This window comes from Haemaphysalis longicornis, unplaced genomic scaffold (assembly GCF_048455015.1).
Source record: "Haemaphysalis longicornis isolate Haplotype H1 unplaced genomic scaffold, Haemaphysalis longicornis Haplotype H1 scaffold_5, whole genome shotgun sequence".
NCBI lineage: Eukaryota > Metazoa > Arthropoda > Arachnida > Ixodida > Ixodidae > Haemaphysalis > Haemaphysalis longicornis.
In genome coordinates, this window is record NW_027526385.1 from 177032151 (window position 1) to 177049832 (window position 17682).

A 17682-nucleotide genomic window follows, 5' to 3' on the forward strand; every position below is an offset into this window, starting at 1 on the left:
CAAGTCTCACCAGGGTAGCTTGGACACTGTGGTCCGAGACGACGAAGAGCTCGTACGCGCTGAATGCCGTGAAGTGGCCGGTGACCAGGCTCCTGCGCCAGGATTGAGACACTCGTGCTGTGCGCTAAAACACGTCACAAGTTCAACAACTCTAAATGCCACCAGGGGCGGTATTCTCGAGTTTTGTCCCTTTTGCGTCCCTTTCAAAAGTGTCCCTTTTGGCAAGCCCTGATTGGCTAAAAGCAAACAACCGGAAGTGACGTAACGCAAGTGCGGCAAACCTACTGCCAAACTTCCTCCTTGCTGCCAACGTCCACTTCTTCACCGGAAGTGCGTCACAATGAAAGGGACGCAAAAGAGACGTTTTCAAAAGGGACAGTTACGAGAATACCGCCCCAGAACTGGTTCTGTGTGCCTGCACAGTAAGAACTTCACTTCAAGGGGCCATGAAGACAGAATACAATTTAGTTCAATTTCATTTTGATTTTTCATGCAGGTTTAACGCGCCGACGCAACGCAGGCAATGAGACGTGCTGTAGTGGAGGGCTCCGGACTAATTTCGACCACCTGGGGATCTTTCACGTGCGCCGAAATCTCGTACACATGGGCGTTTTTGCTTTTCGCCTCCACCAGAAAAGCGGCCACCGCAGCTGGGAATCGAACCCGCAACCTCGTGCTCAGCAGCGCAACGCTTTAGCCACCGAGCCACCACGGCGGGTCCAGTTCAATTTCAAGGAAATAGCTTCTGCTAACTTACATCAGCTCCATTCCAGCCATGAAGGCAACTTTTGTTAGCAAGGAAAAAAAAAAAACACCCAAAAATACACCCAAGGTATACATTGACACCCAAGGTATACATTGAAACTTGCATATTTCGTGCTAACGTAATATGGGCCAGTAATATGGGCAAGTACACAGTTATTACTTCATTAACTGCATCTTTGCAGTCAAGTGGTGCGATAAAACAAAGCTGCAAAGGCCCCACTACAATCGCCGTATTTTTTGGCGGTAGTTTTGGTCGGCAGCGGGCAACGGCATTAAAATGCAATGAAATTCGCATCACTGTTATAGAGACAACGGATTCTCTTTAACAAACCAAGCTTGCATTTTGTCTTATAACTTTGTAAAGCTTTCACTACCAGTGCACTTAACCTACACTATTCAGAGATAGCATGGTCCTGCCTTGGCACTCTTTGGCATTGTCTTGACGTGCTTGATGTCAGGTACAGTAGAGATCAAATCAGCAATATTTATCATAGCTACAAAAGAAAAAGCTGTGTGTACAATGTGGTAATATGTCCAGGCTGCTTGCAATTAAGGTTTATCATGCCCACCCTCGAAAATTCGTGACAACCACTCGGTGAGCTGAACTAAGCAAGGTGAATGTGCGTGCTCACAGTATTACATTACCTTATCAGCCTTACAAGCCATTCAAAGTGGCACTACTAAAACCTCAAGTACTACTGCTAACTCCTGCAAACACGAAGTCCACGGGGACTGAAAAACACATAGAATTAACCGAAATTCTAATTAAGCAAAAAGCACAAGAACAGCATTGTTATTAGTCCGCAACATGTCTCCCTTCTTGATTTCGTCACCAAGCTGAACATATGACACGGGTTGCTATGACGGTTCAGACTTATCTAAAATCGAAGCTTGAGGTGTGCACCACACAAACTGCTAATAAGGCACCCTGCCCAAAAAAGACAGTTAATGACCTCAAAAGAGAGAGCTGCATAATATGCAGGCACAAGCCTCAACTGGCATGCTGCTTTTATCAAGTTTGCAGTGCCTCATTTGCAATGCCACTGACAACAGTACAAAACATCACACTTTTCGCTCTTGAAATTTTCAAATTTTATCGCAAAAGGATGGTCTCCTTGATGCCTTTTATTCAGTATAGCTTACAATTAGTCGATGTAATGGGTTCGATCTTGGAATTGTTGTGAAACTTCTTCCATTAGATTGCATGTAACATTACCGGGACCAGCAAAATCCCAATCGAGTGACTTTGAATTATCGAGAGTCAACTGTAACACCAGGATCATACGGCTCTGTTATAACAGATTTTTGCACGGGCTTCCCAGTTAAAGGTTGGGTAAGGGTATGCCCTCCCTTACGGAAATAAGCGTGCACAATGCCATGCACTTAAAAACGCGTTCTGTAAAATGTGCTTGCGAAGAAAGATTTCCCTGCCGTTGACAGATGGCCGTTAATCCATGTTTTGTTGCGCGCCACTTCCCGAGGTCACGGGTGGTTCTATTAAAAGCACAATGGATCATGTAGGCGTAAAGATCAATGCTCTCGCCTGCTTTTCACCTGGGCTTCCGAGCGCGAGCCAAACACGCTGAGTTTGAGGATGGCCGTCGTTTGTGTGTTGCCAACATGCGCCTCACTGACATAATGAAGCACGTCGTCAATACAGCGCAAGTGTTTCCTTTCCTTTCAAGTTATTCCCACCCCGAGTTTAGAAATGTGTGTGCAAAAACAATGCTACAAGGGTATTCTGCAGCCAAGGCAGCAAAGTGCCTGCTTTGCCTGCCAGTATTGTTTGGCCCCGTCGTGGTAGCGCCAGCATGGGTTGACCCATGCCGTCCATTCCCTTGCTTTTGCCCGTCGCAACGCTGCAATACCAGCAAGGAGACAAGCACTGTTGTGCTTGATGTGTACCAGTAAGCAAGTCGTCATCACCTGTCATTTGGTGCGGGCGGACCAAGCATGTGACATTCACTTGAGTATGAGTAAAGTGACCAGAAATCCCTGATTTAGGTGGGACATGTCCCGGATTTGCAGCTGTGGTCTCGCTGTCCCGGCACCCTAGTTTGGGACAGCGTTTTGTCCCGCTTTCGGCCGAAAGTATGGAAGGCGTGTAACAATCCATAGCCAGCCGGTTCGCATTCGCGGGCAGCCAGCGTATCGTGCCTGCAAGCTGCCACTCGCGTCTCTTTGATTTGAAACATGAAATTGGGAAAAATGTGAGATTTGTCTTTGGAGTGTGCTCTTCGTTACTTTCATTGGTGAAATCTTAGAGTTTACACAGAGCATACTTTCCCTTCCTGCCTTACAATTGTCTATCAGCCAAAGTCAAGCGAAGCCAAGTCAAAACCAGATCTCAAGCTCGTTTGCTCGTGTTTTGTCTGTGCTTTGTTGGTTCACCCTACCACGAGGTTTGTCACGCTGAATGGACCGAACCACGCGGTCTTGGATTTCATGCTTCTGTATCACGCCAACGACAATGTCGAAGCGGGCAAGTTCAACGACGAACTACTTCCCCTTTGTAAAGAAGACGAAGACAAAGTAGGACGTCCACTGCGATAAATGCGGAGCAGACTTTTCTATTTCCCACAGTGGACGGCTTGACCGAAAAGCGCAGGCGAACAGTGCCAGCCGCTGCCTCTTCCTGTGTACTGACGAAGTTTTTTAGGCAAGAAGACGCTAATGACAAGGAGCAGAAGCTGACAGCTTTCGGGGGTGTGTTTGCATTTCACACTGTCGCCCACAACCAAAGTTTCCGGTCAATGGACTGCATTTCGAAACTACTGCAGAAGCTTTTCGACGGGAAGTTTTCCTGCGCCCGCACGAAGGCCGAAGCGATAGCTTTAAATTAGCTTGCTTCTTCCGCAGCAGACAAGTTGAAGGCTGGCCTACAGGGTGCAAAATTCAACTCGGTGTTTTGTGATGCATCGAACCACAAGGATTTGAAGGTGCTTCCGATAATGATCCGCTGCTGCTGGATGTCAACCCCTTGCTTGGTGAGACTACAATCATGGTGAGCCAGCACATTAAAAATGCGCGCTGGAAACCAACAACACTGCACCGAGGCTGGTTGCTTTTAGTGCCGACTATGCCAACTGCAACTTCGGTGGTGCCGCGCAGAATGGCAAGAACAACGTCTTCTCAAGAATGCAAGATGCTTTGCCTCGCAAGATCATCGGGGTTGGCTGCACAGCACACATAATCCACAACAACATCCGGACTGCCGCTGACTGCCTGCCACGTGACATCGAAGCTGTGATTGTTAACATCTACTCCTACTTTTACATCTGTACAGTGAGGGTAAAATTGTTCAAAAAGTTTTGCGACTTCGTGTCTGTGGAGTACCAGCGACTTCTGGGCTACAGCAAGACCAGGTGGTTGGCACTGATGCCAGCTGTTGAGAGAGTTGTCAAGCTCTTTCCGGCCTTGAAGGCATACTTTTTGTCGATAGACATATGCCCCTCTCTGATCAAGACATTTTTTGCGTATGGAGAACTGTGGCTCTACTTACTACACAGCCAAGCTAGCTGCTATGTTCCAGGCGACTGTGTTGCAGATTGAAGGAGATGCAAAAACTGCAATTGAAGTTCGCAAAGCCCTGAACAGGCTGCAGATGGCATTCTTGCTATTAAGTGTGCGTTCAAAGATAACGCCACTCAAGGAAGAAGAAATGTGACGAGGATTGGTACCAGACATTGCAAAGAAGTTCTACCAGACCAGCGCATCGTACCTCGAGCATTGGTGCAGCCAGTTTGATGAGATAAGTAATCTCTCATGGGCTTCTCTCGGGCTTCTCTCGAACCAGCACCATTTTGGGACGATGTGCAGAAAAGTGAGCAGCCCATAACCTCGCAGTTCACTCATCTCTCCATTGATGAGAATGCTTTATTTGACAAGGTCTGCAACGTTTCACAGTACCTCATGACCGGAAAGCTGGAGGAGTGGAAGAGCGAAAAAAAACTGGTTGCGGAGCGGTGGGTGGACGTGCTTCAGCACTTCGAGACCAATGACGTACCGTGCAGCAACATCAAGGCAATCGTCGAGTATGCCATATGCTTGCCAGGCACAAACGCACCAGTGAAAAGGGCGTTTTCCCTGATGAACAAGATGTGGACTGCCGAGAGGACGCACCTTCACATGGCCATACTAAAATCAATGCTGTTGATCAAGGTGAATGTGCACATGACGTGCGACCAGTACAACGGACACATCAGCAAAAATGAAGCTCTGCTGAGGGTAATTCACTCCAGCAAGAAGTGCTAGTTGCTGGCAAGAAGACGAACCGGAGAACAAGGAAGGCCACATGGGGCAGATGAGCAATGAAAAGTGTAAGCTTTGTGCTGCTGAGCACGAGGCCACAGGTTCGCTTCCCGGCCGCAGCGGCCACTTTTCTGATGGAGGCGGAAAGCAAAAACTCCCGTGTGTTCGAGATTCTGGCGCATGTCAAAGATCCCCAGGTGGTCAAAATTAATCCGGAGCCCTCCACTACGGCGCACCTCATCGTCTGCGTTGCGTCGGTGCGTTAAACCCTACAATCAATCAATCAATCAATCATCAAAAAGTGTAAACTGTGTTTAAACTGTGTTTAAGTGTGCCGCACCTTTGTATTAACTTAGTGCGCGAAACATCATTGCATGCGTTTGCTCTTCGCTTGCAATTTGGGTCTTCAAATATTTGACGATCGACTGGACGCACTTTTAGCGAAGGTTTGTACACACTTCTGACGCAGTTTTTTTGATGAGAGACAGCTCTGAGCCTCTCTCAACTCTCTTTAGGAAGGGGCGGCAAAGGTTTTTTCTTGTTTCCGTCTGTGACACGAGAGGCGGTGCGGCCACCCCCGTCGTCCCACCTGATGGGCGAGTCGAGCTTGAGGTCGGTGCTCCACCGGCGGCTGTAGGCGCTGCCGGCCAGCTTGAGCAGCTTCCCTTTCCCCCAGGCCAGGATCACCGAGGGCTCCTCGTCCCCTTGCAGCACCACCAGGCGCAGGCTGTCGGGGGCAGGGGGGGCCTTGCCCCAGCTGCGTAGCACAGGGACATGGAGGACCAGAGCCGCTCAGTACACACTGCTAAGTGGGCGTGTGGTCCCGATCCCTTTTGACTAAAGGCAGGCACTTCAAGCGCCACATAAGGCTTACAAGAGGAACTAGCAGATGGCGCCACATAGCCAAGCCGAGTGCATAAATGGCAGGACCCACACGGCATGTGAAACCAAGCCACCCAGAACAGCCCCCCGAGTTTCCTCTTCTGTTCTTCCTTCAGGGTGGACACAGCTCTTAGAACAGCTTCTTTTCAAGTAAGCTATGTGAAAGTTCTCAGTCTTGCTGCTTTTTTCCCCACTGATTTCAAATATGCCATTATTTTTTGAGTCAGTCAATTAATTGCCAAGGTAATCGGAAATAATTAGCTATTTTTGGAGGAACAATACAGAAAACAGTGTTGGGCACAAAACTGTAATGTTTACATTTTCCAATACTATGAACCCTGGTGAGTGCTGTAAGAGAATCGGTTTCTTGATGCACCGCATGGGTTCATTTATGCAGCACGGGGTCAGTTATTCAATAACATGCCAGCTGCTTACATGGACCATGTTTCCGTTAGCATCAGGTCTCTTTCCCAGTGCTGGATCATTTACTTAAGGGGGGACGTGGCTTTCAAAATCAACTTTTTTATTTCTTTGTGGATTTTGATGAAAATTGGCACAGCAACTGGAAATGCTTCCGTGATAACACCATAAAAATTTCAAGCTAATATTCTGAAAACTTTTTTATGTATTAAATTTTCTTTCTGTTCCGCTTGTACCGAGCTTGAGCGGCTTATAAAACATGATAGAAAATTTGTTCGAAGTGCTTTGCATTCCCAAATGAATGGACGAGGTCGTGACAGTTTTAGAATTTTTTTTTTACAACACAATATTTTTTAGTTTTCATTTTTTTAGAGGTTAATGTGCAATAGGCATGTTGACTGTTAACGATTATGTGAATAAAAAAATCACAAAAAACAAATCTGGAAAACCAAGAGTGTCACGACCTGAACTGTTCATCAAGGAATGTAATGCAAGAAACGGAATCAAAATAGACCCAGCGGTCACAAAGAAATCCCTGGTACAAGCGACACAGGTGGCAAAAAAAACTGTTTTGAGAAAACGGCTTCCAAAGTTGCAACGTAGGTTTCACTTATCAAAAGTCGTCACGGTTGTAGCCTTTCATGTCCTTTTAAACATGGGGCTTCTGGAATGCCTTGCCTTGAAATTGGAGTGCCTTTCACAGCCTTTCTCTTTCCAGAAAATATCATTTTCAGCTCCTCTGTGAAGAGTACATACCCCACTTTGCAGATCAAATGAAGGGGGAGATGGGTTTCAATGGGCTTTCAATGCAAAGTAGGTTAGCTGGTTGGCTGTATCGCACTGAACAGCCTCCTTTTGCACTGTTGTCACCATGGCAACAAGTTAAGCATTTTTTTTACTTAAATTTGAACATTTTTGGCTTTTTTATGTTTTATCATCTTGCCTGGCACAGCAACTTAGTACTGATACGTGCAGGTGTTCATTGCCAAAAGTTTGCATACCACAAGGATGAAAATGAGCTACTTTGAAGCTTGGTAGAGTATTCTGCATAACTCCCAACTTCAATGCAAGAGCATATTTTTTTACTACTTTTGACATTCAAGGCATCCAATATTTCTCGCAGCAAAGCCAGTATGCCCTGAGCAATGGAATCAATAATTTCACTAAAAAATCACTGTTAAATGCTGCGACAAACGTACATTTTTAATGCGGAGAACATATTTTTATTCCTATATTACTAACTCAAACCTGTTGGCATGAAAATTACAAGTGCACGGGAAACGTTGCGCAAGAAAGGCGATATGGCTCGCGCGCATCTTAGCGCACGCTTACCGCGACATATCGAACTTTGATTACAGCTGATATGGCTGGTCAGGTCGCTTTTAGGATTAAATCTAACGACGCAGGCAATAATTACAACTACTGGCGTTCAATCGTAACCGGTTGCCCAGTCATGTGCTGCCCCAATGCGCGTCGGCTATGCCGTGCGCGCCGCAGCGTTTCACGCGTCGACCGTTTCTTTCTCAAGGCTAGCGAGCCCACAGTCAAAACACAGCAATAACTAAGCGTGTAAACATCGCAAACCCGACCAAAAGTTCACTTCACGAACCGTTATCGCAAGCGCGCACACCGCGTCACCCTCCGGGGTCTGGCGACGGTAGAGTCACGCGCACCACGAAGCGTTCGATGACCTCCTCCTTTCGAGCCACACAACTTCCCGTAATCTGGCTCGTTATCTCCGGCATTCCCACCGCGATAACGTCCGTGCTGAATGCCATAGATTGAACAGAAACTCGGCCGAGCGAAGCGGCGAAAATGAACTCAAACCGCTCGCTACGCAGCTCAGGCGGCCGCCATCTTGCATTGCGCCCGTGACATCCAATCAGGAGGGTCGGTGTTCCGCGCCCCGACCGAGGACCAATAGCGCTTCAGCATCTATTTCTAGCTTCGTTTGTGCATCGTTTCTTTTCTGCCGCTCGTGTGCTTGTGAATGAACGAAGATAAAAGAGACGAGCAGAACCGGAAAGACGATCGCTCGGCCGATCTAACCATATCAAAATGGCCGCGCCCGGTGGCACCGGTGCGGAGATAGAGCGCTCCGAAAATTGCCGTTTTTTCGCCCTTTTGCGCTGATAGTTTGTCACCGCGCCTGACAAAAGTATTTTTTTATGCCACTTTGCGGCGCTTTTCAGCCTAAAAACTTTGCAGACGCATAGAATAGGAAACATAGAAGCCGAATATGTGGGTTTCAAAAAAACGATGTTTTGGTCATTTTTCCGAAGTTGAAAGCCGCGTCCCCCCTTAACAGGCATTGGGCTGCTCACGCAACAGTTTTTTTTATACAGCAATGCTTCCAGGTTAACTCTGGGTAATTAACACACGCTTGGTCTTTACACAACAGAAAAACCAGGGTGTTTCATTATACAGGAACCACTGCACACTTGAAGGAAGCTTACTCTTCTGCACTCGGTCATTTTTGTAAAAATTTTGGGATGTGAAGTTAGTGATAAGACAGTGCAGTTTTTACGGATTTAGGCAACTTTTAAGTTAAAATGATATTTTATTGCAAAAGGGTGTGGGTGGTGTGATGGGGGTGGATAAAACATTAAGTACATTAAATGTTCTGGAAAATTTCTCTAACTTACCAATCTGTGTTATGAAAAAGGAACCAGGGGTAGAATTCTGAGTTGTGTCTGGAAAACAACACCCCACCTTGCTAGTGCTGCACTATGTTCAGCAGCCCGCTCAGAAAGGACACTTCGATATGGACACAAAATGCACAAAACTGAGAACTCCGCTCCAGGACAGAAAGGATAGAAAGCATGGCAGACCTTTGAACTGGAGTGGATGCATTTAAATAAAACCCGTCAATATGTGTTACCAGCACTTGTAGTGCTGCCATTGACCAAACCTGTTGCACATTATGGGCTCACCTCCATATAACCTGGGAACTGCTGTTCTCGGTCCGGTCAGCAGATGCCAGCTCTTGCAATGCCACCTTGAGGAGGACTCCTGTGGACACAAGGCAGAAGTCAGGCTGCATTAGAGCAGCTTTTCCCCCATTTTCTACACCACAATGTGTTGTTACCAAGCTGTTATTTAGTCTGTCTGTGAGTGTACTGCTTTGTGGTCAAGCAAAGTGAATTCCAAGCCAACAGTGTTCCTCTCACAGGGCGCAGGATCCTGACACCACAGATCGCGCTGCTTTCCATGTTTGATAGAAGACCAATGACACCAAAGGACATAATTCCTTCGATATCAAACGCTTATAGAATACTTGCAGCATTACGTGGATGCTGCTAGAGGATTTCGAATGCCTGTCACGTACAAGCATTTACCACATGTCATAAAAACTTCCACGCCGCTTTGGACTGCGGGAAGACAAAGGTACCCGTGCCACCCCTGGCTTTTATCCCACCTTCTAATCCTGCAGGTAGGTTTCGTAGGCTCTCTGTTTGAAACAATACCACTCTACATAACGAGAAAGTTCAAAAGGCATAAGGTTGTGTTCAAAAGGCATAGGGTGGGACTTTGAAGGTGAAACTGGTGTGTTTTGATGCTACGAGCTTTAGGAGAGTAACACTGACCCTCGATGCGTCTTTCAGGAGAGTGCGAAATACATAAGTACGATCAGGAAAAAGGTAGTATCACATTTATGCTGAAAAAGTTGCAGTGGGCCCAAGCTTTCCTGGTGCAGCCGATGGGGAAACAATGCAGCCAGTAACACGCCTAGTAACATCTTCCTCATTCCTGCCTCGACTGTGCCATGTTCTCCTAGCCCCAAGAGCTCATAGCGAAATCAAGGATAACGTGACAAGGAACAGGGGACAAGAAAGATGACAGGACAAGCGCTCATTCTGTTGTCTTTGTTGTTCCCTCTCCCTTATCGTGCTGTTCTTTGTTAGAGTATGGCATACTAACTAGCCTGACAGCATACTTTGCTAGGTTTCAGGCTGTGTCTATTTATTCTCCTGGCAGCCGTGAGAATTCCCGTTGGGAAATTCTCACGACAGTAGCTGAATGATATTACCTCAAGTAAACTGAACAGACATGAATTCACCTCCACTTGGCACATGTAACCAATGACAGTCCTGTGTGGCACCAATCATATAATTCAGGTGACAAAAGTGAGCGTGAGAGTTAACCTAACGCAACCTAATTTATTCAGACCCAGACTAACAAAACCCAACTTAAAGTAACACAACCAACCCAAATACAGCCTAACTGGAATGAACCAAACCTAACCCAGCCCAACTACACTGACCAGAACCCATACTCAATCAAAACCAAACCCATTTCAGAAGTTCTGCGTGTCCATATATTTGTAGAAATAATCATCATGAAAAAAAAATGCTGACAAGATCAGGGTGAATGAAAGCTTAAAAAATTGGAAAGCTAAAAAAATAAAAACAATGCCCCTATGCCAGACTCGAACGCGAGTACTCCTGCTCAAAGCAGGTACAGTCTTCGTGTACATTTTCTGGGCCAAACCAAAGCCTTCCGGACCACAAAGAATTCAAAGAATAAGCTCAACCTTTAACTTCTACAAAATGACTTTATGAAAGCAAGAGAGAAAAGTGTTTTCTCTAGGTTTCCGGCATAAAATGTTTCAGCCTCGCTCGACATGTAAGCTTGCGCATTGAATTTTTTGTGGCCTGTGAATTTTAGCCTTGGCGTAGAAAATTTCGACAAAGACTGTACTATGCCACAGTGACCACACACAGCTGTAGGAGTGGAATTTCTGTGTCCCAACAAAGCTCCGGGCAATGTTGATTGATTGCAGTGTTTAACATACTGACACAACGCAAGCAATGAGGCGTGCCGTAGTGGAGGGCTCCGGATTGATTTCGACCACCTGGGGATCTTTAAAGGAGCCATGAAGAGAAAATGCAAGTTGGTTTTATTCGAAAGATTTCGTGTTTTATAGTGCCCCCAGCGCTTGTCCGGATGCAAACGGTGCTTTATTCACTGAGAAATTAAACAATTTAGGTTAAAATTTTGATTTTCCCGCTCAATCGTGCGTTTTCGTGGTCCCAAGTGACATCACGGGAACCGACCGCTCTGCAGCCTAGAGTACCTTCATTCACGCATCCGCCGTACAGGGTAGAGACACGTAACGCTGGCGCCACCATGTTCGGTTGCTCGCTCGCCGCCGAAGCAAGTCATTGTGTCAAAACCGCGCTAAAATTATCGCCGCAACGCGGTTTACTGAAGAAGTTTGAATCATATTGTCTGTTTCGCGTTGCTAGGTCTCGTGGGAAACGAAAAGAATAACGCGTTGACCCCTTTGGCCCAATTGCGGCGGCACGGGACCGTTCAAAGGTTGTCTCCACCCTGTAGCGGTGTTGGTTTGTTCCCGCGTTTCTTTACGTTCCGTAACCTAGATGGCGCCACCATACCGTGGCAAGCGTTTGGTTTGTTTTTGCCCGCATTTAAACCTGGCTTGTTTTTGTTCTGGGAGAAAATATTCGTTCCCTGAAACAGTGCTCGCTTGACAAATGGGGTCACGTAAGACACCGTTGCTTGCGTCAATCGGCCAATGTCGTCTGAGACAACCCCAAGCCCCATAGTGCTGTGCAGCTAAACCAAAGCATGCTGTGCGCAGTACAAACAGCAGAACGCATCAGTACTTCTATGTTTACATGTGCTTTCGTAACTTCCACTGTTTGTCCCATCATTCCTATTGCTTTGTAAAGAATGTGCCCTAAATTTAAGCGCAAATCGCTCGTTCGTCTAGTTTGTAAGCTCTACCGAATTTGCGTCTGCTTCTGCCAGCCTCCGCCAATCGCAGAGCTTAGCCCATGTGACATCACAGGTTCTGTTGCGGGAAATGAGCTGGTGGGTCGCATGACCATTCCCGTTTTTCCTAATTATGTAGCTTATTTGAGCGAAGTTTACGTTAAAAGTGGTGTCAGTATGATTCTAACGAGACAATCTTTTGAATGAACCAAACTTGTGTTTTCTCTTCATGGCTCCTTTAACGTGCGCCGAAATCTCTTACACACGGGCGTTTTTGCTTTTTGCCTCCATCAGAAAAGTGGCTGCTGCAGCCGGGACCACCTTCCGGGCAACGTGCTTAGCCAATCAGAGGCAACTATCATGAGAAAGCTCTGACAGTAAATCTCACGGCTGCCGTGAGGATAGACAGTTTCATCCCCCCACAGAGAGTTTGTAAGTGGAAAGAGACCTTTGCTGCCCTCGGTGAGGCAGTGCATGAGGATGTCCACCCCACTGTGAGGCGCCGAGCCATTGGGGCCGTGCTGCAGGGCTCCCATGATTCGGGGCACAGTGCGGCACGCGGGGAGCGGCAGGGGTCTGGCCAGCAGCCGGCCGTCCTCGTAGGACACCAGCCCCAGCATCCGCTCGGCCGGGGCTGTCGCTGACGCCGTCAAGAGATCGGTGCTCGGCTTCTCCAACTGCAAGCAAAGGGGCAGCACAGCTACTTTCTGCTCTGCATGCAATTTCTTACCCGAGATAATAAACACTTCAAGGGCCATAAAGGATTTTTTAAAAAGACCTTTGTGTCCTGATAACAGTCAAGCCAATTTCCTCGCAAGCTCCAAACAAATGATCTAAGCAATAACAAAAAAAAAAAATCAAAGCCGTTCCACTCAATGTGAAAGCTGTCAGAAGTGCAGAGCAGTGATTCGTCATAATGGGCTGTGGCGCCGTTATCCGCTCACTGATGCCACCCAATGCATTTCAAATTTCCCCCCTCGTGCGTCCCCTGCCTGAAACTGCCAGTGGGAGTTCTGTTCTTTTTCTCCTTGCTTTTAAATGCAGAGCATTTCAGTAACTCACGATGTCACCCGCGTTGACGTCCGTAGTCGTAGTCCGCACACCTCCCCCTACACTATATAAAAGAAAATACTATCCGGCGCCTGGTTTCGATCCCTCGACCCTGCGGGCGGAACGCAATGTACATGGTGCTCTACCCACTGCGCCACAAAGCCGACACAGAATGGGAGGCTACGAACGCGCCTTATATCCTTGACTCATTCAAATTACTGCTGACGAGCGCTCTCTCGTCAGCAGTTGCCACAAGTGCAACAACATTAATGTAACGCAAACTACTTAACGTCGTGCGCCCCCGGAAATGCTCTGCATTTGATCGTGCCCCTCGCGAGGGGGATGTTTCACTGCGTCGCCATGCGAACAGTTTGCCATTATAGTTTCCGCCCGCTCCGGTCGGTGTCGCCACAGTTCAAACCACGGCAGGGGAGCTGCGCAGGCGTTCATTGATCGGCGTGCGTTCCTTTGTAAATTCGGATAGTTCCTGACGGAGCAGTTTTTTGCGTAATATTTTAAACGTGATTCGCCTTTTTCTCCCGCATGTGGCGGCGTTGCAGTGCCACGTTTTTTCGCTTGCTATCGTAAAAACCAACCCAAGGAGCGTTCCTAACTAAATGAACGTGGGCGTTGCCGGTTAATTACATATATTTTGCCTCAAATGTACCGGCAGTTTTCTTTGCGCTATACAATGACGAGATGCATGACAAGCGCCAGCGGTTTCATGAGTCATGAACCCTTATGACTGTATCCACCCACTTGGCTTTCGAAGCGTCTGGGTTACGCCGTGACGATGGAACGCCGTGTGGAGATCACCTCTTCAGTGAGGCACTCGGACGTTTCCAAAACATCGGCCCTGACATCCCCTCAACGGAAAAATGGAGGCACTTGAAGAGGCACCCACTCAAAGTGGTGTGCACGTAACACAACAGGCAAACGCGCGAGCAAGTGGCACTGGCACGATGCCAAAGCGGTAGCACTGGGAGGGGTGTTCAGAAGGAAAACTGCTCCCCTCCTCCCTTTGCTTCCTTGTAAGTGGCAAAGTCAAATCGTTTTCCAAGGGGTGGACGCGATGTGAGGCACATCGCGACGCGTGCCACCGGCATGGTCGGCACAGGGAGCCGGCGCCAGTTCGCAATTTTTGGTGCACGCTGTAACTGCATTCAATCGTTATATCCGATATCACAGCACTGCAGCATTGTGATAAGCAGACTATTTTACCACAAAAAGCATGCAAAAGTGGACTGTGCCGTAGCTGTTCATCGTTATATCCGATACATTGTTATAAACGGTATCATTACAATGGGCTAGACTGTAGTATAACGTTACAGGGCTCTAACCATGCACACAGCCAGCACAAACTAAAAGGTGAACACTGCCTACACCTTGAGCGGAACTGAACAGAAACTGCACTGTTTGAGCACGACGACAGGACACAGGTCACTGACTGCTGACTGAAGGTCTCATTGTTTCTTCTCGGCATCCCTGGAGATTAGGTACATCTGCCGGCTTGAGAACCAAAAAAAAAGAAGAGCTAGTGCTATAAGCAGCAGAACACTCTAACTATCTAGGACTTTTGAAAAACCTGTTAGCAATTCTGTGTAGGAAATCAAGCTCACGGGCAGTCACGCGTGGGATGGATGGGGCATTGCATAAATGACAGCCTCGGAGAAAATCTGAACAATTTGAAATCGGGCATGGAAAGCAATCTTGCAATGCAATGCAATGCAATAAATGCTGTTTCATACGTGAAGGAGTGAGCATCTTGCAAAGAAATATAGAACAGGAAACTTGTAAAATTTCCCAAGTGTTCGAGATAAAAAAAAATTTCCTATACACCCGCTATACCGACATAGCGCAGTCCTCAACCCGCCACAGCACCACCATTGCAGTCCTCAACAACGAGGGCCGCCTCCCCACCGCGGCCTCCTACCGCCACATCCCCACGCTCACCGCCGAGTCCCTCGCCATCGCCCACGCTGCCCTGACCCACTGCCACCAACCCTACCTGACCATAATAACCGACTCACAGCAAGCCTTCCGCCTCTACAAAGCCGGCCTCGCCCCGCCAGCAGCCATTCACCTCCTTCAACGCCTCCCTGAAGACATTGACCTATCCATTGTCTGGACCCCCGGCCACTCCGGCCTGGCAGGGAATGAAGTGGCCCACGCCGCAGCCCGCGCACTCATTACCCGGGCACTTCCCTCGCCTAGCCTCGACCAAATAACTCCCCCACCCCCCGACCCAGCAGCCCTGACACCTCTCGACCCCACGTACAACTCCATCCTCTCCCACCACACTAACTCCCGACGGCGATACCCGCCCCCCCACCCTTCCCTCACCGCCCAACAGGCCTACATCCTCCGCCGACTACAGACCGAAACCTACTTTAACCACATCATTCTATACCACATTTCCCCTTCTCTCTTTCCACCCGACTGCCCACATTGTCACATCCCTCTCAACACCTACCACCTCGTCTTCTCCTGCCCCCAACACCCACATCCCCACCCCTCCTCTTCCCCTGAGCAGTGGGAGTCCGAGCTGACCAGCTCCGCACCGGAGCGCCAGGTCGCCCTGGTGCGGCACGCACTGGAGGCAGCCCAGACAAGAGGCCTCCTGGACTTAGGAGGCTAACCACGCCCTTATACCCCTTCCCTTTAAGCTCAATAAACGTTTTGCAACCACCACCACCACTATGATCACTGACCCATCAGTGGGGTTCATGGACAAAGGTGCAAAACACTTAGATTCACAATCACTCCATCTGGCTTGTGTTTGTTCAGGAGGATTTGTTTGATTCTCTGTGAATTGCTTTTCTTGTCGCTGTGACTTTCGACATATTTTGTAAACTTTGAAACAGAATACTTGGTTAAGTCGCATTATTTTGACATGAAAAGCAGCCAGCCACTCTCAAACAAACACGTTGGATCACCTGGAGTGAGATGACCAGGTCTGGCAGCCCATCCCCATTGCAGTCCGGCACAACGTGGAAGTCCGAGATGGACTGCAGACCCGGAAGGCGACCTCCGTGATCGTGTGCATACCACAGCACCTCGCCTGTGGTAGAGAGAGGAGGTGTCCCATGCATACGTGGGAAGAATCGGCGTAAAATGATGCCCTCAATAATGTTTACATTGCCATTAGAGTCATTGTTCTGAATTGAGGATGCGCCTCAATTTCCCACAAGCTGCTTCGAAAGGCCGAGAGAAGGGCATGTAAAGCTGTGCTTTAAAAAGAAAAGTTTCAATTCAAGCCTTACACGCCGTAACCTGATGTGGGCAGCGAGGCATGTCGTAGCAGTGGGCTATGAATCGGTTGTGACCACCTGGGGACCTTTAGGTTGCGCTGGACTCTAGTACAGTTCTGGCTGTTGTTTACCTTTCGAGATCAGAAAAAGCAAGGCCAGGAGCCTAACCTGCCAGCTTGCACCGAAATACAATGCCTGACCAGGGTGGGTTTGAACAACGCAAACAGATGTTTTGTGGAAACTTGAGTGCCTTTAAAAGTCTTTGCCCCCAACCTGTCCCAACCAGGTTCACCCTGTTCTCAGGCTTTATAGTAAATGCAGTTTGCGCATCACTGCTCGATCACTGACCATCTGACAAGAGCTGTTATTAAAACTCAAAAGCCAAGTCCCCAAGCTGACTATTCAAAAAAGAGGCCTTGAAGATGAAATACAACTTAGTTCGTTTGAAAGAACAGCTTCACTGCAGCCAGAAAAGATGTTCTTCTAACCAAAAATACGCCAGAAATATTTGAAAGCTTCCAACTTTTACGCTACAGTGGAATTATGTGGTGAGGAGAGAGATAATATGTATGAGCCAAAACTAAAAACATACCTAGTTATCATATAGTGTTAACTGCATGCTAGCACTCAAGTGAGGAAATCAAACGGAACTAGAAGCCCCACTGCAATTACCCAGACACGTTTCATGGCGGTGACTCAGGTCAGTGACCACCAATCACACGAGCAAGATAACATGACATCGTAAAGATTTCACCAGATAGTGGCTGGGCAGCAACCTGTGCTTCATATGCTTTCCCGAATAGTACCTCGATTACTTGTTTAAAGTTTGCCATAAAATTGCTGCCAATGTTATTTCGACAAAGCAGCCTATTTCAATGAACCAAAGTTGTAGTATTTTGTCTTTGTGGCCCTTTAAAGGAAAATGCAAACGGTAACACAGGGCGTGGCTGTAAATACAGGCTAGTGAGTTTTTCCTACTCACTGGTATGGGAAAAATAAAAAAAGGACCTTCCCAAACATTGCACGCCGTTAGCATAGCTTCTCACATTGCGAATGCATTCCTAAGAGAAGAAAACTCAGCTCAAGCCCAATGTTGGCACTCTGTGAGGAGTGCGTTTGATCAGCAAAAGACACGTCACAAACGCCCAAAGAAGATTTTCTCCATACAAGCAGAACAACAAAGCAGTTTGCCTGCCTTTACAAAACCACAATAAGTGCACTCCACAATTTTTCCCAAAACCTCTTTGAAACAAAATCGCATCTGAAGTGAGAGCTTCTTTGTTAACAATATTAAATTTTTTTCTACATTGCGTTCGATATTTTG

General features: G+C 47.6%; 1 protein-coding gene across 1 annotated transcript in view; it reads right to left on the reverse strand.

Annotated features, from left to right (window-relative positions):
• The window catches only part of LOC144138836 (uncharacterized), a 50584-nt gene that overhangs the window by 19292 nt on the left and 13610 nt on the right, over positions 1–17682 (reverse strand). The window contains exons 5-9 of the mRNA XM_077671326.1: positions 16044–16168; positions 12506–12734; positions 9252–9330; positions 5606–5773; positions 11–92 (exon numbers count right to left, since the gene is read on the reverse strand). Coding sequence (XP_077527452.1) covers positions 11–92; positions 5606–5773; positions 9252–9330; positions 12506–12734; positions 16044–16168 — 683 coding nt within the window. The remainder of the gene's footprint in view (positions 1–10; positions 93–5605; positions 5774–9251; positions 9331–12505; positions 12735–16043; positions 16169–17682) is intronic.